At 42.1% G+C, this 24,749-nt stretch overlaps 2 protein-coding genes across 3 annotated transcripts in view; both read right to left on the bottom strand.

Moving 5' to 3' along the window:
• Positions 1–13,904, bottom strand: part of LOC114652197 (guanine nucleotide-binding protein subunit alpha-14-like) — a 169,094-nt gene extending 155,190 nt beyond the window's left edge. The window contains exon 1 of the mRNA XM_028802444.2: positions 13,312–13,904. Within this exon, the coding sequence (XP_028658277.1) occupies positions 13,312–13,432 (121 nt within the window). The 5' untranslated portion in view covers positions 13,433–13,904. The remainder of the gene's footprint in view (positions 1–13,311) is intronic.
• Positions 1–24,749, bottom strand: part of LOC114652196 (guanine nucleotide-binding protein G(q) subunit alpha) — a 634,881-nt gene that overhangs the window by 288,174 nt on the left and 321,958 nt on the right. The window lies entirely within an intron of this gene.

Here is a 24,749-nt window from a genome sequence, read left to right as displayed (position 1 = left end):
TCCCTCAGTGCACACTTTTGGTTCATATCAATGTTAGCCAACGAATGAGGAATTACCGAGATGAACTCCTGAGCAATGAATGGGGGATGTGGGTCTTCAGTCCAAATGCTCATTCACGTCTGATCGTATTCCATTTTTACTCACAAAAAATTTTTTGGAAGTGGTTTATTCAACAATATTTTAGCAGAAATATACGTATTTGGTACATTGTAAGTAACCATACAATTAGATGACTTCACATGCAAATTATAATACACGAGGAATGTGAATGTTTTTCATGGATGTTTATGATATTATTTACTGTTGTCCAGTGTCGATCACCATAAATGCCTATTCAGCCAGCGCTACAAACTACATGGGGCAAGTCACATGTAAAAAAATATAGTTTTTGGGGGAAGTGTTCCTTTAAGCATGTTCACAGTGTGTTAGTTAATGATAAACTCAAAACATGTTATTCTTCAAAATATAATATCATGAAATGCACACACATCTCAAATTTCTAATCCACCTACACTGCGTTCAGTATCCCTAACAAAGATTGATCAACCTAATTTCTTTCTATACAATTTTTACTGAAAGGGATGGTTCCAGAGCCTTAACGTGACCACGCCTTGACTCTTGAATGTGTTCATTAAAAGCTACAGTACTGTATGCACTTCTGTAACCTCGGATCATCGTAGTAACATGGTGAACATCAGCGTGCAAATGACTGAGGCCATGGCAAAGGGGGAAGACAAAAGAGTGATATTAGAGAACTATACTCTGAACACTTAGAGACAGCTGAAGAACGTCACCTGAACTCTTCTATGTGCGATCAAATAAACATCCATCTGTGTACAAGTTGGCTCGTGGAAGGTGGACATTCCTAGTTTTGCATATTTTACCAGTGGAGTGGTGTGTAGTAACTATAAACTGTTTTAGTTTTGAGGAAGAATGTTTAATGGGGGCAACAGCATAGCTATTGCACTCTGTCAGTGATGCTTCGGAATCCACAGAGGCTCCAAGTGTCTTTTACTAACTACAGAAGCAGTTTAGACAGTAGCCTTACAGTAGAACGATGACAAGGAGCTCTTACAAAGGTTGGACTTATCTTTGCTTTACTAGGAAACATTCTGAGACATGGAAACTGCTAGGGAAATAAGCACAGACCCACCGAGTAAATCCCACTACCTCAACTTTTTAGAAACTACCAGCTCAACTCAGCCTCACACCATCTCACAAGCCCTCTAAGCTAAGGTAGTAATCCTGAAGTGACTTTCAGGAAGAGGTCAGTAAGGAAGGGATGAAGGGAATGAGCTGCTCTGGGTCTGGTGAGCAATTAAGCGGGGTTCTAAGCTTTGCGAAGATTCAGTGCCACCATCTTCCTTTGATAGCATTTATTTTATTTGTCTGCTTTTTGACAAAGATAAAACAACTGCATAGGAGCTCCATCCCTGGCCAGGTATGCAAATGATGAAGTTTGCATGTCCCTTATGCTCACAACCCCACCAACAGCCTGAATGACAGGTTCACCATAAAAAGATAACCAGTGAGCTGGGCCCACTATGGCGACTTTGAGTCTTTCTTGTACATCTGTTAAGGCACTACAGCACATCAACAAGGCCTCAGTTGTACACTACTCTGTTAAAGAAATAAGGGAACAAGTTTAAAAACGTAATGAGTGGGGTGAATGAGCAAGCTCATTGTGCTCTACGCTCTTTGGCATTGTCTCACCCCAGTTACCTTTAATTTGTATGATGCTGGCTTGAAAATGGATGGACAGATAGATAGACAGGTGGTTTAATAAGGGAAGAGTTGTCAGCCTAATGGCATGTAGCACCATTTGACCATGTACTGTAAGTGTGGCAGGGGGTAGTGCTGACAGGAATGCCCAACACCATGTTAACTTAAGCAGATTTTGCAGTACTTTCTACCATTTACAGAGATATGGTGAGCTCAGTGTGCAGAGATGGTACTTTACTTAAAGGATGTCAGTGACCCCTGTTAACTAGGGTGTTCTAGGGTTGGCATCACGCAGGCTGGATGACCATGATACTGGGCTATCTTCAAAGGTGATTCACAAGGTCTCCTTTGGGGGTGATGGCAATCACAAATCTTCACACTGGCAAGGATGCAATTCAAGCAACATTTTAAAATCAAACACCACCAGAAACATGGATGCCATGATAAGGAGAGCCATAGTCTATCTGGTGACCACTGCTGTTCATATGGGGCAATTAGACTAAGCGAAAATACATTGAGGAGACCTTCTCTCCCATCATATGATATGAAAGGGACAGCAAATCTGGTGCCACCTTAAAACAGCCTGATACAGCATGTGTGGAACATTCCAGGATGCCAACTACAATTCCACTTCACACAATCTCTGGACCATTGGCTACCTGGTAGGTACGCACTACACCACACCATTTAGCACTTGATTGACTCCACACGACAACATACAGCCACTAATGAACACACAAATGTACATTTTCTGAACCACGGACTACTCTGATGATTTGGCCTGAATTTTAGCTCCTGCCAGCACCACCGTATTCATTCTGTTTACTTCACCTCTCGTCTTGTCTGACGGACAGATAATGCCAGGACCCCATCATCTCTCACATGGCAAGTCTACAGGACATCAGCTTGCTGTTTACTTCAGATTCACCTTTAAAAAGCCTTCACCAAACAGCTTTGAGGACCTGTGAATATCCAGCTTACTCTTATACTACTTCATACCATGTCGGTCTAACTGAATTGAAGGTCCATTGTGTTGTGGGGTGTCCGCTCTCTGGAACTCCCTTCTGATGTCTCAACGAATGCAAACTGAAGAGCCACTTATGACATCCATAAACTGAAATGCTCCTTCTTTATCAGAACCTCCTTGTTAGTGGTTTCACCTTATCATCTACTTTGTTTGCTTTTGCATTTTCTCATTTATTGTCACCTACAGTGTACTTACTCAGCTTTTACTGCCCGTTCATTTCACCACATTCAAAGCAATTTGATTTTTTGTTTGCCTGTTATGTGGATATTTGCTTTACAGGACACCTAGTACCCACTATGAAAGGTGCTATATAAAGATAGCTTGATTCACCGGTATATAATCAATCAACTCCAGACAGACATTTCAGTACGTCATGAAGTTAAATCAAATGAACAGTTTGTAAAAACGTCAACAATCGTGTGCATTTTCAGCTTAAAGAATGGCCCAGCTGCGACAGTTGGGACTAGCAATGCCACTTACAAGTACAGGCAACGTCCATTGTTGAAACACCCAAAGGTGAAATGGTGTAATGTTTTCCTGGTATCAAGTTTTCTTTCCTTCTTCAAAATAGACTTCTTACTTCCTGAACCTGACTGTCATTTTGTTCTACACAGTTGAAGCAATTTCACCACCTCCTGAAAATCCAGACAGCGCTAATAAAACTGCATGTGATTGGTGTGCACTGCACAAAACATTTTCTGCTTGTGTCTGAAATTAACATGAATTTTTGATTTGACGGCAATATTATTTTTTGTGTGGTAAGAGTGCCGGCTTAATTGAATGGACAATGCAGGTCTTTTATTTTGGCTGTTACTTCCTCTGTAGACCTCAGCAGAAGCAGAAACAAAGATATGGGCACAACATGGTGGCTTCTGGACCAGCCTAGCTTATGGTACACAGTAGGTCAAACCCCACAAAGTGCTTAGAAGCCTTGCTAACCTAGTCAAAGGCAGAAGTCCTCCAAAACACATCCTCTGTTGACAAGTTAATAAAAGAGGGCGACCCAAAAATCTTAAATGTCTTGTAGCCTAGACAACTGTAGGTGTCCACCACCATAAAGTTGTAAGAAGTCTTCAGATCCTTGTCAGAGGGAGTAGTCCACCCCATTTAGATACAAGACGCTTTCATGACCTAGACAGTAACACAGACCTAACTCCAAATTGATGCCACAGGCCGGGGTCCATTATCACATTTGTACCCTAGCTACTGGCAAGATACCACAAACACATATTTGCCAGAGGCCTTCATGGACTAGACTGTAGCACATACATATCTGCTTTTCTGTTGCCTCCTTTAACAAGCCAAGGTCAAATCAACAAAGCAAATTCTAGAAATAACCGGGGGGAAGGGGGGCTCTCTCTGTGAAAGTGTTCTCCTCGCATTCTCCAATTTGTGTCCCCTGTGTGGCCTGTGGGCGTAGTTGCACCCTTGCAGTCTCTAAACCCAAAAAATGTCAAAGAAACTAAAAAAATAAGGAAATGAAGGTTCATTACAATTAAATAAAGAAGGTCACCGGACATTTGAGGAGAAACACAGCAAATGTGGTAGCAAAGCAAAAATGAAAAGACCCTTCATACCTCCACCTACCTATATTTTCTACCTTTCTCCCTTCTGCACCTCTTGTCTTCTCCTTCCTCCTGCCAGGTGCACTCTCACTCTCCAAACTCCACCTGAAATCCAAGTGTGCCAAAGCAGGGGCCACTGACCTCTTTTATACCCAACCAATGAGCACCGTCCGCGGTCACGTTCAGTCTCCTCTGAAATTTTTCAGGCGTAACCCAACAAACCCATTGGGTTTGTCTGTCCAGAGCTCCCTCTGGTGGCCTCAGGTATCCCTGCCAGACTGCTTGTCCATTTCTAACCAAAGGGCCAGACAAACCTGCTGGGACCTTTGCTGCTGCCAGCAGTTACAGGGCTGAGGACTGTGTAGTCTTTATTGTGCACTCCCACTGCCCTTCCACTATATTTACATCCCATGAGTAATTCTGGGGATGCTTTGCCTGCTTCTCCACCCAACAGGTTACTCCTGGCCTTTTGTCCAGGATGTGTTGACACAGGCCCTGACCTTTACACCTGTTTCTTCTCTCACATACTGTACTCCACTAGTGTGTTTCCACCTCATAAGCCAGCACCATCACTCCTGTCTAGACATACAAGCCTGGCATTGACCACCAAAACCGTGAGTGTGAGAAAACTGCATAGTGAAAGGGCAGGATGAAGGCCATCGGCTAAGACTAAGCCTGCTCTGCCAGTTAGGAGCCAAGAACAGCAGAAGCTGGATGACATTTGAATTGGAAATTTGCACCGCCAGCGACAAACAGACACACAATAGCTGCATTATTAGTGTTAATATCACAAAAGAAGTACAACTTGTGCAGAAAGCACTTCAAAGTGCAGGTATCCTTCAAGAAACACTATGGGGGTAATAGGCAGACTTGATTCACATTTAGACCGACTTGACACCAAAAACACACAGCTATGGTAAAATCATCCATTTACACATAAACTTTGAGTGAGTTATACTTAATTTTGCAGAGGACAGACCCCTTAGAATGAACAGGACAACAGAACTGCACTGTCACAGTAACAATAGGCTACATTCTAGGACTTTCTCATTTTTGCAGCCATTATTCTCCACCGTATTCTGTTCTGATCTACCATTTGCCACTCCTCATCTTAAATTAACATCATGGACCATCCCAGAATGGCCACTACAAAATGCTGCAGCTGGTTTGAAAAGAAGCCCTAGAGAAAGCCTGAACTTTACAAAAGCCTCAGATCATTCAATAAGAACATTAAGAAATACCAGAACAAAAAAAATCTGAAAATAAAGAAAAAAAAAATAAAAATGACTGGTAAGGTAAATAGGTAAAGTCACCCTACCTGACCAGCGTAAAACAAATCCAAAACACAAGAACTACGAAGCCAGCATTTACTGGGTTTGCTTATTTCTGTGAGCCAGGATGGCACTGAACCACTCTAGAGCTGAAAAATTCTGCCAGATGTACTTCTCACTAGATGACAAGCTATGCCTAAATTGTGATGACCAGCATAAGATGACAAGGGCCGCTAGTTTAAATGGGGATTCAAATTATTGAGCTCAATAGACAGAGGGGCTGCAAAATAAGCAAACGCTAACACACTGATCTATCAAAAACACTGAAATATCCGTCAACCAGAAAACACAAAGGCCCAAAACCTGAAGAGCACTTGGAAAGAAGAAATGCTCAGTGACATGAGTGACCACGTCTTGAGCCTGCACTTACATTGTGATTGAGGAACTGGCCGAGTAATTGTTACGGCCGGGCAACAGCAATGAGAATATTTTTATAGGTTTACAGGGTCATGTGGTTGATCACAAAATATAACAGGCAATGTAATTTTTTTTCCTGATGGATCATTTTAAATTTGGCTCAAACTTATAATGTTATTGTATAAAATAAATGCAAATTAAGTCACTTAATAACTGACCAACTGAAAGAACCTGACCACTCAAACCAATGACTGAATGCAGAGATATTACATGAGGCTTAGAACAGGCCAGAGGCGCCACACCTAGATGATGCATGCAGATTTGTAGCTCTTGATTTGCATTTTAGTTCGTTTTCAAATCAGCATAACACACACACACACACACATTTCCTCACCCAGATAATGCGATGACACTTTTCCTAAGGTTACTAAGAATAACAGTGGATTATAAGTGTGGGAAAGTACCAAGAGAAAACTCACTTGGACACGGGAAAAACATACCAAATACACACACAAATTGTGTTCTGGTCCACCAAAACATGGGTACGGCCTCCTTGCACCAAGATGATCTAATGTACTTTTGTACACTCAGCATGTGCATCTAAGCAGTTAAATCAATGGACTGTACATCAAACAGTGAAAGATCCACTGAACCTACCAGAAGTAAATTGTTTAAAGAACAAAAAAATGTATTACTATTTAAATAAATGTTCTAAACTTCCTATGGTGGGCAGGTGGCCCATCCATGAATGGATGCTACTAGGATCTGAACCCTGGGATACTAAGCAAGATGAATTCAGACATTTTTAGTTTCAGTTTTGACTGTGTGCTTGTTTTAAGTGTAGCAGTTTATGTTTTTAATTGGAAAATGAATTTGATGAAGGAGAATTTGAAATTGCTTCTTAGTAAACAATAGGCTTGTCAGCTGTGTCTTTTACTTATAAAATGGTTAAGCATGTTAGTCTTGTGACGTCTTGATAAACAACTTATGAACATTTTATACATTTGTGGCTTTTTTTTTAAAAAGATTTTTACCATGTTTAGTATTTGCAACTATGTGTCATACAGCATAAGTTTTAGTACGAAACAAGTACTACATAATTAAAATAGTAATCCATATGTCTAGATGATACACTGCAGAAAAAAATCACACCTGAATAAATAAAGTAAATGCATATCGTAACAGCAAAAACAGTTCAATTAATAATTTAAAAAGATTAAAACCTATAAGTACAGGTATATTTACATTCAAGCAGTGTTTAATTGCCAATGTCAATTGTGTGAAAATAAATATACAGTCATATGAAAAAGTTTGGGAACCCCTCTCAGCCTGACTCAGATTGACTCCACTTTCAACAAAAAAGATAACAGTACATCTGAGTTCTGGGGTGTTTTCTGAACGAAGATTTTTAGTGAAGCAGTATTTAGTTGTATGAAATTTAATCAAATGTGAAAAACTGGCTGTGCAAAAATGTGGGGCCCCTTGTAATTTTGCTGATTTGAATGCATGTAACTGCTCAATACTGATTACTTGCAACACCAAATTGGTTGGATTAGCTCATTAAGCCTTGAACTTCATAGACAGGTGTGTCCAATCATGAGATATAAAGGTATTTAAGGTGGCCAATAGCAAGTTGTGCTTCCCTTTGACTCTCCTCTGAAGAGTGACAGTATGGGATCCTCAAAGCAACTCTCAAAACATCTGAAAACAAAGATTCTTCAGTCTCATGGTTTAGGGGAAGGCTACAAAAAGCTATCTGAGAGGTTTAAACTGTCAGTTTCAACTGTAAGGAATGTAATCAGGAAATAGAAGGCCACAGGCACAGTTGCTGTTAAAGAAAAATACAGGAGTGGCATATGCGCAGGATTGTGAGAATGGTTACAGACAACCTACAGATCACCTCCAAAGACCTGCAAGAACATCTTGCTGCAGATGGTGTATCTGTACATCGTTCTACAATTCAGCACAATTTGCACCAAGAACATCTGTATGGCAGGGTGATGAGAAAGAAGCCCTTTCTGCGCTCATGCCACAAAAAGAGTCGCTTGTTGTATGCAAATGCTCATTTAAACAAGCCAGATTAATTTTGGAACAAAGTGCTTTGGACTGATGAGACAAAAATTGAGTTATTTGGTCATAACAAAAAGCGCTTTGCATGGTGAAAGAACACCGCATTCCAAGAAAAACACCTGCTATCAACTGTCAAATTTGGTGGAGGTTCCATCATGCTGTGGGGCTGTGTGGATAGTTCAGGGACTGGGGCCTTTGTTAAAGTCGAGGATTGGATGAAATCAACCCAATACCAATAAATTCTTCAGGATAATGTTCAAGAATCAGTCACAAAGTTGAAGTTACGCAGGGGTTGGATATTCCAACAAGACAATGACCCAAAACACAGTTCAAAATCTACAAAGACATTCATGCACAGGGAGAAGGACAATGTTCTGGAATGGCCGTCACAGTCCCCTGACTTGAATATCATCGAAAATCTATGGGATGATTTGAAGCAAGCTGTCCATGCTCGGCAGCCATCAAATTTAACTGAACTGGAGAGATTTTGTATGGAAGAATGGTCAAAAATACCTCCATCCAGAATCCAGACACTCATCAAAGGCTATAGGAGGCGTCTAGAGGCTGTTATATTTGCAAAAGGAGGCCAACTAAGTATTGATGTAATATCTCTGTTGGGGTGCCCAAATTTATGCACCTGTCTAATTTTGTTATGATGCATATTGTATATTTTCTGTTAATCCAATAAACTTAATGTCACTGCTGAAATACTACTGTTTCCATAAGGCATGTCATATATTAAAAGGAAGTTGCTACTTTGAAAGCTCAGCCAATGATAAACAAAAATCCAAAGAATTAAGAGGGGTTCACAAACTTTTTCATATGACTGTATATAGAGAGAGAAAAAGAGAAAGAGAAATAGTTAAAACTTTTTTTTAATTAAGTTGCTTCAGATGGGTACATTACAGAAAAAAAATAAACAATATGATAGCTTGTAATTAATGAGAAAATTTGTATTTTCTTTTATGGATAAATACTTTTGTACATATTTTATTAAAGTATATATTTTAAGGAAAGTTTATTTATTTTGGTATTTTATAGTCACAGAACAATAAGCCTACAGAATTCATGTTGTTAATAAAAAATGAACAGTTAACACCTGTGGGGTGTAGATTAACTATAAAAATACCCTTTAATATAGGACATAAGGCTTCAATGCATCTGGTTATGCAGGAGATTAGTGTAACACATTTTTAAAGGGATAAAGGAAAAAAACAAATCAGAATTGGATGCTCAAGTAACATGAAATCGGTGATCGGTATCGGTCTTAAAAACCTGATTAAAATATCCCTTATTAAATGATACGCAAAATTTAATACACTATGTTACTATAGTGCATACAGTTTTTTTAAGTAAATTCATGTAATATATTACACACATTATATACCTGTTGTGTGTGTGTGTGTATATTGGCACCAACCCAATCTCCCAGTCTACCTGGTGCGGTCTTCCTTATCTCTGTGGCGTATCTCAAACCACAGCACACATCCTCTCTAGGTCTGGTATTAAGGTGGTGCATAAACTGGGAAACACTCTGCAGACATTTCTTTTAATGCCAAGAGCAAGAAATCTGCAGCAGAGACATGAAACGCAATATACAGTATACCACGCAGTGCACGCCCAGCTGTATACGTGGGACAAACATCTAGAACACTCGCAACACGCATACAAGAACATCGCAAAGACCCACCGTCTCTGATATACAAACATACCAATTCAACCTGTCACACGTTTAACTGGGACACATTGCAAGTACCCTGCGTGGAGTTTGCATGTTCTCCCCGTGTCTGCGTGGGTTTCCTCCGGGCGCATCCGGTTTCCTCCCACAGTCCACAGACATGCAGGTTAGGTGGATTGGCGATTCTAAATTGGCCCTAGTGTGTGTGTGGGTGTGTTTGTGTGTGTCCTGCGGTGGGTTGGCACCCTGCCCTGGATTGGTTCCTGCCTTGTGCCCTGTGTTGGCTGGGATTGGCTCCAGCAGACCCCCGTGACCCTGTGTTCGGATTCAGCGGGTTGGAAAATGGATGGATGGATGGATGGACATTGCAAGTATAAGAGTCCCAGACAGCTGGCTGAATCGTGGCTATCAAACGAAAATGCCATTAACAGACATGAACCCAGGATATGCAGGCTTAAAATGAAGAACATGCAAATAATAAAAAAGACTTTAAGGCAAACACCACCTTACTAATCACACCCCACCCAAAAAAGTTTCCCAAATCTGTGGTGGTTTTCCCCCTAATGCCTCAGTATCCTCTTATATCTCAAAGATTTGCTTAAACTGATCCAATATTTGACTGGGGGTAGTCACGAGTGTTTGGAAAAACAAATGAATGGACATTTCTACAAACATGACCCACGGTAGTGCACCAGCAGTGCACAATCAGATTCAGAAGATGACACTATGGCAAGTTGCAGGTATGGAGCTGACTGTGCAGAGCTTGACTGCTTCAAGACAGACAACAATTCTTCACTGACAGCATAACCAAAACCTGAGAGGCGATCTCACGTCACTTCCTGGGCAACACTATGGAGGACTGTGTGCCACAAGTCAAGGGAATTCCAGAATTACAACACGGGCGGTGGCTAAGCTCACAGAGGAATTCACGCAGCAAGAGCAGAATATTTTAGTAGTGTAGACTGCTCAGGACTCAAATATTCACGCCAACTGAATGTACAACATTGGCATGAAATAAATGTACATCTAGACACAATCCAGTGTGTGATGGTGCACCCTGAGAGTTTCCCCTCTAGATGTGTTTTTCACCGTATTCAGCCCTGGTGATAAGTGTTGGCCGCAATAGGAGAGTTGGGATATTACAGACATAATGGTGATGGGTGTAATAGTATTGTTTTTTGCTAATTTATTTATATTAATTATAATGGATTTTTCAAAGCTTTACATAAATATACCAACAAAAGAGAGCCTAACCAATACAAATATAGAGAACCTACGTTAATTCAGACCAAAGTGTGTTATTTATGTATTTTCTTATTGATTTATCTACCTATTTATGTATTTAATACTTAAAGAGCTTTAAAAATTCTCCCCTGGGCACAAATAAACTTCTGTCTATCAGTCTATCTATCCAAAGACAACAAATTATATTTTTCACACAATTCAAATGTTTTCTCTGTGTCTGCATTTTTATTCAAAAAAATATGTGAAATCCACCTCAGAGGTGCTGAAAGAAGGAGAACTTGTGGACCCTTTTGTTTTATGAATACTGATTTTAGAGTCAGTCTCCATGAAATCAACAGAGGCCTCCCGTCATCTTCAATTTGCTTCATACTTTGAGGAAATAATTTTGTTGCACTCAAAAGACTGAGACGCTTGATGAATACAAGCACAGATCTTTCATATCTTGAGTTACTCATGTTATGATTCTTCTTCAGCAACTAGGTCCTCCTCAGAAACAAAAAAATGTTGATTTATGAGGCATTAAAAATAAAAAAAATCATTTCACAACACCTTTTTAAGGCCTCCATATCTCAGAATCTAATGGACATGTGAGCCTCAGATTTTGCACACTAGTTATCGGGCACAATGGCATTGTTTTCAGCAAGTATGAAGCAAATCGGAAATGGTCAATTGGGAAGATTTTCTAAAATCTTTGACTTGATACGGACTGACACTTTGCCCAAAATAATTCACAAATGTATAATAAACATTAATTTTCCATGTTTTCTCTGACACAATACAATAATATGTCAAGACCTCAACGTTCAAATCGACCTTTAACTTTCTAAAAACTACTTTGCAAAACTGTTCAAAATCATTTTGAAAACACGCAGCCAACAAAGAAATGCACCACAGAAAGTCTGCCCTTCATCGGTACCAAATCTGGATAAAGTTTATGAATAATCTGAAGTGACACCTTACTTGTTGCCCAATATTCCTATCCGGAGTTGTCAAACTAAAGCGGGTCTGAGCTCTTGTCCGGCCCAGAGGCCCGTGGGTCCGGGTGGGCGCAGCCTTCGAGGGGCCATCACTTCGCATGGCCGGATTTTCTCCGCATTTTCCTCGTGCGCACCCCAAAGGCTGTCCCTACTTAGTCATCTGCAGGCTTTAAACTGCTCCGTGATATGGATAGCATTGTGCATGCGGCCGACCCGATAAAAGGATGATGGGCAGATGATTCCTATTTCGAGCGACCCTCGGATACCCTTTCATCCTACTGCATGCATTTTTGCGCAGTACACAGGGGCCCTTCTATGTGTCCCACAGAAGGTGGGCAGCCGTTCGTCGAGTTGTCGACACCTCCCCACCTAATTGGCTACTTTGAGCAGCAGCTCTGCGTCTGTGCAGCACGTGACGTCACCCTCAAAAGCGCTCAGTTAACAAACACACACAAAACACAAATCAAGTCGCTCCATGAAGACTGCAGGCGGAAAGAAAACACCAAAAAAGCCGAAGCCACGTGACCGAAAGTCAGTTCTTCTTGATTGGGCGGCACTCCGCACTCCCGCAGTTAAAACACACGCAGCCAGCCTGCTGGACCTTTCACAGGCTATGCGCTGTAATAAAGAAGAAAAAAATGGAAAGTCTGCGTTCACTAGCTGCTTTAAAGCAATGCAAGACAAGAGCACCACTCTCCTTTTAAGTAAATGCCTTCTTGTTCAGTGTTAGAATGAACACATTCACCGTAAAAAAGTTACAAATTTACACACACTGGGGTTACTGTGTTCTGAAATCTTGCGTTGTGAAAAGAGAATTTGACAGGCTGGGTCTCCCTGCACGTACTGACCGGACGAACGAACCCTGCCTGCCTTCCAATCGCCACTTGCCGAGAAGCCCAAGCGCTGGCACTTTGTTACTACGGCCGAGAATAGCCAGAGGGAAGAAGGGAGGGGGGCCCACAGTGAACGTTGAATTTGCACCTTACAAGACCGGAGAAACACGCTTGACAGGCTTGTGTGCCACCGGCTGCTTTTCTCTCCACCAGGACGTTTGCCACTCGCGCTCCGAGCGACACGAAGGGACTTTTTATATTTAGTGAAAACAAAAATTCAATTCTCTAAATGCAACAAATGTGACCTAATTTAGAAGAAAGTGTAATTTTCACATAGACACAAAGTGAGCGCCGATTTGAATGGGCGTTGACAGCGTGAAGATCGCATCGGGTGGTCGGCCCGCACCTGATGGGGGCTTCGGTGGGTACCAAAATTGGCAACTTGAGCGCGCGCGCACACACTTTTAAGACTGGCACCTCCGCCGCCCACCGTCGGCTCCACTCACCTAGTAGAAGCAGCTTCAGCTCCCTGCGCGAATCCTTCTTGTCCCGGCGAAGCTGTCTGTCAATTTCTTGATTTATCCTTTGACATTCCCTTTCTTCAGCAGACAGACAGCACCCCGCCATGATAATTCGAAATATACTAAGAATCAGGTGAAATGTTCCTAATGGAGTTGGTCCGGCGTCGGTCACAAAATAATCAGGTTAATCACAGGGAGGCGGAAAGGGCAGACAACGTGTTCTCGAGAAGAAAGAAACAAATCCAGGACTGCGATGCCTTCCAAGTTCTTACAGTTTTGAACTAGTGCAGCAGCATGGATGGTCCCAGGGAGGGGGGAGTCGCTTTTTCCCACTTTCAGTTTCTTCCCTCTTTCTCTCCAGTTACAACAGTGCTGCTTAATTTACAGACGAAACTAATACAATTTAAAAAAAAAAGAAAGAAAAACGAAGAAGATCCTCCGTGGCCAAAGGGGACCGCCGGAAGAGTCGTCGGCTCGTCGCAGGTCCTCCGGTGTTCGCGTCACGCTGAGGCGCAACAGGTTGCCGACGCTGAATTCGCAAAACACACCGCGGGCGAAGGGAGTGAATGGAGTGTAAAAAGCTGGCAGACCGCATATATCCAGTGATTTTTTTTTCCTGTTGGAGTTACAAAGTGGGCGGTGCCTTTTTTTTGCTTTTTTTCTGGGGTGATTGTTAAAGAAACACGAGCGATGGCGAGAATAAGCCGACCTCCTGCATTGTTTCTCATCAAACCATCGAAAGGATCGAACACATTCGGCTGCTTACTTGTCTTTTGTTAATAGAGAAAAGGCTCGCGTAGTGGAAGATGATAACACTGAATAACTTTTTAAAGCAATCATAGAAGCCTCCTTGCATTATACTAATATATTCATTCATTATTAACATCTACTTAATCTGAACGTTTCTTTATATTCCTAAAGGAGAAGGAGCCTTTGCCCGCAGCATCTAACATATGCCAAGGGCTACCCTTGGGTGACAGTCTGGTGCAGCCATGGCACACACGCTGACCAGTTAACCTGACAAGTAAATCTTTAAGAAGTATTGGGAGATCCAGAGTACACAGTGACACCACCCAGCAGGGAGCTTATTGCCTTCTTCTGGATCTCCAACAGTGCTAATGTGATATGTCATTTGCAGGACAGCTACAGAAGAGACCTTACAACAAGTGGAGATCATTCTCTGCATCAAGTGTATTATGCACTCACCGGCCACTTTATTAGGCACACCTTGCTAGTACTGGGTTGGGCCCCCTTTTGCCCTCAGAACTGCCGTAATTCTTCAGGGGCATAGATTCAACAAGGTGCTGGAAACCTCCATCAGGGATTTCGGTCCATATTAACATGATAGCATCACACAGTTGCTGCAGATTTCTCAGCTGCATATCCATGATGCAAATCTCCTGTTCCACTACATCCCAAAGGTGCTCTATTGGATTTTAGATCAGGTGACTGTGGAGGCCATTTGAGTCCAGTGAACTTATTGTCATGTGCAAGAAAGCAGTTTGAGATGATTTGAAATTTGTGACATGGTGTGTTATCTTCTGGAAGTAGCCATCAGAAGATGGGTACACCGCGGTCATAAAGGGATGGACATGGTTGCTAACAATACTCAGGTAGGCTGTGGAATTTAAATGATGCTCAAATGGTACTAAGAGGCCCAAAGTGTGCCAAGAAAATGTCCCCCACACCATTACACCACCACAACCAGCCTGAAGAAGGCAGAATGGATCCATACTTTCATGTTGCTGATGCAAAAATCTCACCCTACCATCCGAATGTTGCAGCAGAAGTCGAGACTCATCTGACCAGGCAGTGTTTTTCCAGTGTTCTATTGTCCAATTTTGGTGAGCCCATGAGAATTGTAGCCTCACATATCTGTTCGTAGCTGTCAGGAGTGGCACCCGGCGTGGTCTCCTGCTGTTGTAGCCCACCTGCTTCAAGGTTTGACGTGTTGTGTGTTCAGAACATTTTGTTGTTCATACCAAATTCTGACCCTACCATGTGAATGTTGTAGCAAAAATCGAGACTCATCAGACCAGGCAGTGTTTTTCCGATCTTCTGTTGTTCAGTTTTGGTGAGCCCAAGTGAATTGTAGCCTTCGTTGGCCTGTTCTTAGCTGACAGGAGTGGCACCCGGTGTGGTCTCCTTTTGCTGTTGCCCACCCACTTCAAGGTTTGACATATGGTGTTTTCAGAGATGCTCTTCTTCATACCTCTGTTGGAACAAGTGTTTATTTGAGTTACTGTTGCCTTTCTATTGGCTCGAACCAGTCTGACCGATCTCCTCTGACCTCTGGTGTCAACAAGACATTTTCACCCTTAATCCTCCCCTCAATTTACCCTCTGCGCGAACTAAGAGATGCTTCCGATGCTCACGTGTCTTACATTATGTCATCAGGAATTGACAGCATGCTACAAGGCCTAGCTAGTGTGATGGATTTGAATGATGAGTGACTGCAGAGATGTATGGAGAAATTCAAGCAGTGGTCTGGTAAAAGTGAGGCTTCACTCTTGAGCGGTTCTCATGGTGTTACAGTTTGTGATGGTGATGTAGGTGGTGATCAGATGGGAGCTCTTGAAAGCCAGTAACCTTGAGCTACAAAGTCAAGGTAGCTAATCTTGAAGGTGGATGCAGGAAAAATCAAGGTGAAGACTGTATCAATGATTATATTACAGCATATGTGCAAAGCTCTTGAAACGATCTCTCTTTCACGTGTGGGTTAATGGAAGTGCTCTTGAAAGAATGTGGTTGTGTGAGGAGAAAAGTGGACAAGGCAAGAACAACCTTTGGGGCCATTGCTCACCAGCTTTCACATACAACTTGACAGTAGAAACCCACAAAGAAACATTAACGAGAATAAAATCTCTGCCTGGTCCATCATTGAGGTATCACACACGTGCACATGGGAGGCAGTCAATATAAAATGTATTTATATCCCGGACCGAGGGTTGGCAGTGCACACTAACTCCTCTTCTGCTTCCTCTATGGATCCTCAGAGGGAAAGCCCACCTGACCTCCCTTCCATCTCCACCACTGACTTCAGTTCCGGTTTCAACATTCAAAGTGTGCCTCTTCCAGCCTACCCTCTATAAAACCGCCATTTCTCTGTACACAAATTAGTTTATCTGTGGCCTCAGTCTCGAAAGACAACTCATTGTATAATTTTCTTCAACTGCTTAATTTTCAAGTATACGGGGTGGATCCCCAAACCTTTTTCTTGGCCTTCTTGGCTTCTTACAGGTGTTACTAAAAACAGGTAGAGCATCTTCACCGGAATTTATGAACACGTGTAGATGGAGAGTGCAATATTTTTTGGTAGGAAGTGTTTGGGACAGGTGCAGGTTGCTGATGTAGTTTGTGTAATTTTAGATATCAGCAATGGAGTCATTGATACGTATGGAGAGTGAAGAGTAGGCCATCTGGTCCAATCCCACAGAAGAGCTACTGTAGCACAAACTAGTGGAAGACTTAATACTGGCCATGAGAGAAAGGTGTCAGAACACAGAATGCATCACAGCTTGCTGAGTGGGGGGCAGGCTAGGCACAAACCAGTCAGAGTGCCCAGGCTGCCCCTGTCCACCTATGAAAGTGCCTACAATGGGTACAGGAGTGTCAGAACTGGACCATGGAGCAATGGAAGGAGGTGGCCCAATCTAATGAATCACGTGTGCATTGTTAACCTGTTGAAGAATTGACAGCAGGAGGCACTATGGGAGAAGGTAACCCAGCAGAGGCAATGTGATGTTCATTGCAGCATTTGGCTAGGAAATCTTGGGACCTGGAATTCACATGAATGTTACTTTTGACAGGTACCACCTACCTAAAGATTGTTGTACACCACGTACACCCCTTTACAGCAGCAGTATCCCACAATGGCAGTGGCCACTTTCAGTAGGACAACACGCCCTTTCACACTGCAAAAATTGTTCAGGAATAATTCGACGAACATGGCAAGGAGTTCAAGGTGTTGACTGTGGGATATGCTGGAAGAATCGATCCGATCCATGGAGGCCCCAGCTCACACCTTACAGGACAGAAAGGCTCTGCTTCTAATGCCTTAGCATCAGATACCACAGGACACCTTCAGAGGTCATGCAGGTTCCATGCATCGATGGTTCACAGTTGTTTTGGCGGCACGAGGGAGACCTACACAACACTAGGCAGGTGGTTTTAACGTGGTGGCTGATCGGCCTCTATAGACATACACACCTATAAGACCAGTGTTGTCACACATAGAGTCGGGATTTAAGGATTTATAAAAGAAACACAGTAAAACCTTGGATTGCGAGTAACTTGGTCTGCGAGTGTTGTGCAAGACGAGCTAAAATTTTTAATAAATTTTAACTTGATATATGAGCGAGGTCATGCAATACAAGTAGTACGTATACGCTTTGTCTGCTGAGCATCACATGATCACAACTGAGCTGATGGTTCTTCTCTCTCTCTCGCTGTGGGATTGTGGGTAATCGTCTCTCATTCTCTGTCTCAGCCGGCGTGCTTCACTCTTATAGTCAACATCCGTACGAGCGTATAATGTTTATTATAGCATTGTGACCGTGTGTGTGCTGTGACATGTGAGTCCCTGTCCTGCACCTCAAAACACGAAGCTGAGTCTCAGTACTTTAGCAACATCAGCTTTATTTAGCTTGAAACAGGAACAGTACGGTTATTTATTGTAGCGGGATCGGCCACTCTCCTATACATAGACACAGAAGTCAGGCAGGGTCGTCACCAGGGGCCTCATGCGTAGAATTCGCACTATAAGATGACGTAAGCACAAAAGCCGAAATGTGCTTTCGCACAGAAAAATCCAGATGCAGGAATCTGTGCATTTGCCAACTTCCGCATTCTTCCGCTACATAAATCCCGCTCAGTGTGGAAATAAACGCACGCGCCTGCTGTCCCGCCCCAGCTCCTCCCAGAATTACGCCTCTTTTAATATGTAAATCAATATAAATAGCCCTTATGCCCAGTGTTCTGTGAAAAGGCAATGGCAAAAGTACGAGGAAAAATAGAAGAATTTCAGCGAATACCAAATGGAGGCAAAGAAATACGTACTATTTGTTGGTTTAAACAGTAATATAATAAACAAAAGGAAGTTGATCGAGTGACATAGTGTGTTGGAGAAACTCAAAGCTCAAGTTCACAAAGTCGCACAGTGCCTGAAATAAAGAAGAAGTTGTCACATATCAAAGTCGGCGTGAAAAGGCGAGTCGTAGCCCACCGTCTGAGTGTCATATGAAAGCTTATTAGGGTACAGAGAAAAAAAAAATAGGGACACAGTGTGAAAAAAGCACGAAATGTCAACTTTAATCTCGAAATTTCCACTTTAATCACGTAGTTTATTTTGTCATTAAAGTAGAACATCATAAACTTCATCTTAAAATCGTTTCATTTACTAGTTTCTCAAATCCCATCGTAACTAAAGTAGCATGTTAAAGTGCTTTGTTGTGTGTTTGATCTTCTATATGCTCTATGTGCCTGAATCACTACGTGCTCTTCCTCCGACAGGACACAGAATCCATTACGATCATAATATTACAGCTCTCTGAATAATTAAAATACTGAGAAGTATATGTGATATCATTTTCATCATGATATGCGTTAAAGCATGTTATTAAACATGGGAACATGGTGGCGCAGTGATTGTTCATGTCTTACAGCAAGATGCTTGCTGCGCCATGCACGATCTTCAATAAAATGCTTTATTACAGAAGTACTGTCTTTTTCAAACGTATTAACCCCCAATTCCTGTCCTTACTTTTCTTTCTCCAATTACCCAATCGCCACACAATCAGCTCTGTAATAGACGTTAAGCCATCTGTAAGCTTAGAACGTCGATTCTTCAGAACTTAAAAGGAACATCGAAATATCTTCGTAATGTTTAATTATTCTATCCATCTATCCTTCCAGTGTCGCGCCAGCCACAGCATGAATACAACGCGAGGCAGGAACAAACCGTGAACGAAGCTCAAGCTTGCTAGTGCTGCGGCACCGTGTAGTTAAAGTTAGTTTTAGCTGTAAAATATAATCAACATATTTTGCTGCATTTCATCTTAAAAATGATATCTTCACCATATGTAAATACGCGCTTTATAAAGTGGCTCAAGTTGTGCAATATTATAACTGTATCATAAGTACAATTACTTCACGGTAACTTGCAAGTACAAACAGTTCTACAAGGGGCACTTGATGGACTGATTGAGTGCGTTTAGAGTTCTTGGGATGAAACTGTTTGTGCACCGCGAGGTCCGAATAGGAAAGGCTGTGAAGCGTTGGTCGGATGAGAGCAGTTCAAATAGCGAATGGCTGAGGCAGCGAGTGCTTGATGCTGTATACCGGTAATTCTCTTTCCAATCGCTGTAGATCTGTGATTCACACTCAGATACAGCGATATAAATACTCCGAGTGGTGCAGTGAGAGTAATATGGAAAAAGATGATCCGCTGTGGCAACCCTTAATGGGAGCAGCTGACAGAAGAAGAAGAAGGCTAAAGCAGTTATGGTATTTAGAATAGTTTGACCATTCTGTGGACCATTATATTGTTACAGGTTAATTACAATCACATGCATTAAATTTATGAACGATATGTGGTTAATTTCAGTGTATTTGATAAAGCCGCCGTCATGGATGTGGATCTAAGAAAGGGTAACCACACAGGAACAGTAGCACTGCTTTGACGCTGGGGGCCGGCAGTCTGCAAAACTGAGCGGAGAACTTGCGTACGACAGGGTATGAGGTACCGTGGAAAAGTGCATGGCTTTACGCCAAGTGTAGGTTTTATACATCGCGATTTGAACGTGGAAACGTTCTTACGCAACATTTCTGTGCGTACGCACCGTTTATACATGAGGCCCCAGGTTAGTGGCCAAGTAATACTGTGCCCTGCACATTTATAATGTTCCTTGTATCACCCACCAATGGCAGGCACATGTTCGCGATCTTTTCGGATTACCTTTTACGGCGTACTGCTACAGCGCTGGGAGCCTGCTTTTGCATGTCGTCCCGTTGGGTGGAATCCCAAAAGAGTTTAGAAACCTTACAGTGCGTAAAGCATTTTTTTATTTTGTGTCCAAGTGTAGTGACTCTTCAGGCAAAAGCAACTGTCATTGGACCTTGTTAAAGTCGCAAAAAAAGAAGAAGATTCCAGTGAGCCAACAGATAGCAGGGATTCTGTTAGTTAGAGTGAAAGTCGTCCTACACAATAACCTTCCTCCTCCTCTTCCTCTCTCTCGTCTCCCTCGTGGCAGCCTTGATTCTTTTCAAAGGTAAAGTTCAGATTAATTTGTTTTATGTATTTTTACTTTATATTTTGTATTAATTATTTTTATATGAATAGTTTTGGGTTGTGGAACGAATCATGTGAGTTTTCATTATTTCTTAAGCCAGCGTTTCTCAACCTTTAAGTATTTGCGATCCGAGTTTTCATAACAGTTTTAATCGCGCCCCCCTAACGTTTTTTTGAAAGGAGCCCACTAATACCAATTTGTTCTTTTTAATTAATGATATATCATAGATGCATATTTTATTATACCTACTTAATTTTTGTCGATATTTCTCTAACTCTATATTTATTTTTCTAGTATCAGAATGAAGTTTAAGTTAATTTGTTTTGGTTTTAATGGATGTATTTTTCATATTTTCGATTCTTGTTTTCTTATTTTCACATCTTCGTGCCCCACAGTTTGAGAACCGCTGTCTTATGGGGAAATTTGCTTTGATATACGAGTGCTTTGGATTACAAGCACGTTTTCGGAACAAATTATGCTCGCAATCCAAGGTTCCACTGTACTCTTATAATGAAGTATCCAGGTCAAAATCATTTACTAGTAATCTCTCAGGTTTTCATTCTTTTCAAGAACTCCTGTCATCCCGTTTACGTTGTCCCATTCAGAGTTGTGGTGGCAAGCCTAAGTTGTCATAAGCAAGTTTTGAAATGGATGGTTATATGGATTATGATTGTGAGACATCAGAAGAGTACTGTGTCAGTAGTCAGTGGCTTAGCATGAGCACATGTAGTAACTAATTATTTTACAAATTAGCACATCAATTTACAAAAGCCATAATAAAATATTTTTTTTATGTTTTTTTATGTATATACACACACTCAGCAGCCACTTTATTAGGCATACCTGTTTAATTGCTTGTTAATGCAAATATCTAATCAGCCAATCACATGGCAGCAACTCAAAGAAAGGTGATGTAAGTGACTTTAAACACGCCATGTTTGTTGGTGCCAGGCGGGCTGGTCTGTTATTTTAGAAACTGCTGATCTACTGGGATTTTCACACTTATCCATTGCTAGGGTTTACAGAGAATGGTCTGAAAAAGGGAAAAAAAATCCAATGAGTGGCATGTTGTCTGAGCGAAAATGCCTTGATGATGTCAGAGGAGAATGGCCAGACTGGTTCAAGCTGATGGAAAGCAGCAGTAACTCAAATAACTACTCATTATAACCGAGGTACGTAGAAGAGCATCTCTGAGCACACAACACGCCATTCTGCCTTGTATCAACGGTTCAGGCTGGTGGTTTATTGGTTTAGCGGATATTTTCTTGGGACACTCTGGGCCCATTAGTACCAACTGAGCATCATTTAAATGTCACAGCCTACCTGAGTATTGTTTCTGACCATGTCCATCTCTTTATGACTGCAGTGTACCCACCTTCTGATAGCTACTTCCAGCAGGATAACACACCATGTCACAAAGTTCAAATCATCTCAACCTGGTTTAATGACAGTGAGTTCACTGGACTCAAATGGCCTCCACAGTCACCAGATTTCAATCCAATACAGCACCTTTAGGATGTGGTGGAAAAGGAGATTCGCATAACGGATGTGCAGCCCACAAAACTGCAGCAAATTGCGTGATGCTATCATGTCAATACGGACCAAAATCCCTGAGGAATGTTTCCAGCACCTTGTTGAATCAATTCCACAAAGAATTATTGCAGTTCTGAAGGCAAAAGAGGGTCCAACCAGGTACTAGCAAGGTGTGCCTAATAAAGTGGCCGGTGAGTGTACATCTATTACTGTGTACACATTTAGTGGCTAGTACTACAAATCTCAAATTCACACCTCATCAAGAAGAAACTTCTCTGTATGTTACCTTACACTTGGCCCCAACAGAAATGTTTTAATTAGTTAAATCACGTGATCATGGGGAGTCTCTTGCACGGGCCAATTTTAAGGTATATTGAGGGAAGAGAGGAGAATCTGCCCGGTGTTAACATGGTCTGTGCTTCTCTCCTCATACCTGAAGCGTGAAAGCCAAGGATCAAGTATGGATAGCGGCATGCACTCTATTATGCTCGATCAGGTAAGGGAGGCAAATCAGCAGTGCAGACGTCATTGAGGATGCACAAGCTGGTGAACTTTAACAGAGTAGAGTTCAAGACCAAGAATCAGAAATAATACAATATATGTCTGAAATCCAAAAGTCAATGTCAACACTAAGTACAGGCTAAAGGGCTTTTCAGCACAATGCTTGAGCACTATTGATAGTCAGTGCTGCCTTTTGCTTTCCCTGCCTGTCCCTCGTCTGTTGCATGATTAATGATGGTAAGTAATTCCGATAATTGGGAGGAGCCAGGAGCAAACAGCATGTGATAGGAGGGACCAAGGGGTGGAGCCAAGTGCCCTACCTGTCAGTCTGCTGCTGAGAGAACAAACACAAATAAGAAGTTCAAGAGACTGGTTACGGTTATAAGCAGAATATTAGCAGTCCAAACCAAAGAGGATCAGACTTAATAGTGCAAAACGAGACGATGCTCGAATGTGCGACTGAACGCCATGCCAGCTTTTGTTTCCTTTCAGATACCCGTTAGCACAACGCACAGATCAGACTCGCTGATGTACTGACTAGCAGTCCGTTTGCTCCGGAGCTTCTGCTTATGTAAATCTTGTTTTTTTTTTTTTGTTTCATCGTTTTGACCTGAGTGTCCCATAAGGAACCTCACACAGATTTTCATTATATTAGCAGCTCCTTTATTTGTGCAGCTGCAGCGTTTGTTACTGTTTAGTTTGTAGAGCACCTTGTACCAGTCTAGCAGCAAGGTGGGAATGTAATTCAAAACAGAATGGGACACTCCACAGGTGAAAGTGAAGGCCTAGTGGGGTGTGACTAATGCTCTCATCCATCTTAGAGAGATGTTCACTGAGGGGCCGTAGCCATAGCCTGGTTCTACTCGGGCACGGCCCAGAGGCTTCTGAAAACTCACTTCACTGATGCCAACACACATCAGACATGGAAGAAGAATGGAGTCGGCATGGGCCAGTTTAACTTGTTATAAGCAGACCCTGCGCACGTGTTAAAGTGCAATGTGCTGTAGGCACAGAAGATTAAAAAGAGAAAGATATCGCTGCTGGCCTGGAACGTTGAAACTATTGTAGGCACAAGCATGTTCATACAGAATCGAATCTAATTTGTGGTTAAATACAATGGCTGAACTCTCTTGATGGTGTGTCTGTCCAATACCAACTGGGCCAGGAGCGCGAGTTTAGGACTAGACTACTCAGAAGTCAGTGTCCATCTCTACAGGGGGTTTAGACAACAGGAGAGCCCTGTTTGGTAGTTATCAATATGGGGGGTGTGGTAAGGAGGGGGGGACGTGTTTGGAAAAGAACTCGGTCCGTATTTTTAAATACTTTAAATTCATCATAACAAAAATATGAAAGGCCATCCACATACCAGCTAATTATGAGTCCTTTGCCTTGTCAAACCTGCTGAACATTCAGATTTGTGGATGTCGTCTTTGAAGAAGAAGAAGATGACGGACAAATCGGTGCAGCAGAGCCTGAGGAACAAACAGATGAACCTGTGAGCCTGTCCTTTGGGAAGATGGTGGACAGGAAAGACCAGAGAGATGGGAACAGCTGGGGAACGGTCACATGGAGGTGCTTAAGTGCTGGACTGGATGGCAGCAGGTTATACAGTAAGAGGGGCCTAGAACAGCAATGGCAAATACCAAACACATAAAACCATTGGCTTTCTTGGACTATAACAGACATCGTGTGACGGACACCCAGGCGTGAATGGGACTGCGTCATCGACTCGTCTGCTGGCTCACTTTGCCTCTCGTTATCGTGTGACTTCTGTGTATGGAAAGATGAAAACGAGTGAGGGTTCTGCATCTGAAAAGGGAAGTGAACTAAAACGAGGCAAAACACGCAAGTTCAGGTAGCGGAGGTGGCTGGTGAGTAACTACTCGTAACAGGGGAGCCACTACGGCCCTCCAGGGTCTGACTTGGACACTTAAGCTCTTAATAAATATAATTTGTGGATGATTCATATCAGTATAGAGTCAGTATATTTCACATTACCGTATATACTCGCTAATAAGCTCTCCCGCGGATAAGTCAGGATTTGATTTCACCGTAGAATCTCTGGTATTTTATAATGTCGGTCGTATAAGTCGAATGTGG

This window comes from Erpetoichthys calabaricus, chromosome 5 (assembly GCF_900747795.2).
Source record: "Erpetoichthys calabaricus chromosome 5, fErpCal1.3, whole genome shotgun sequence".
Lineage (NCBI taxonomy): Eukaryota > Metazoa > Chordata > Cladistia > Polypteriformes > Polypteridae > Erpetoichthys > Erpetoichthys calabaricus.
The sequence above is the reverse complement of the archived record's forward strand: the minus strand, read 5'-3'. Positions and strand labels throughout refer to the sequence as shown.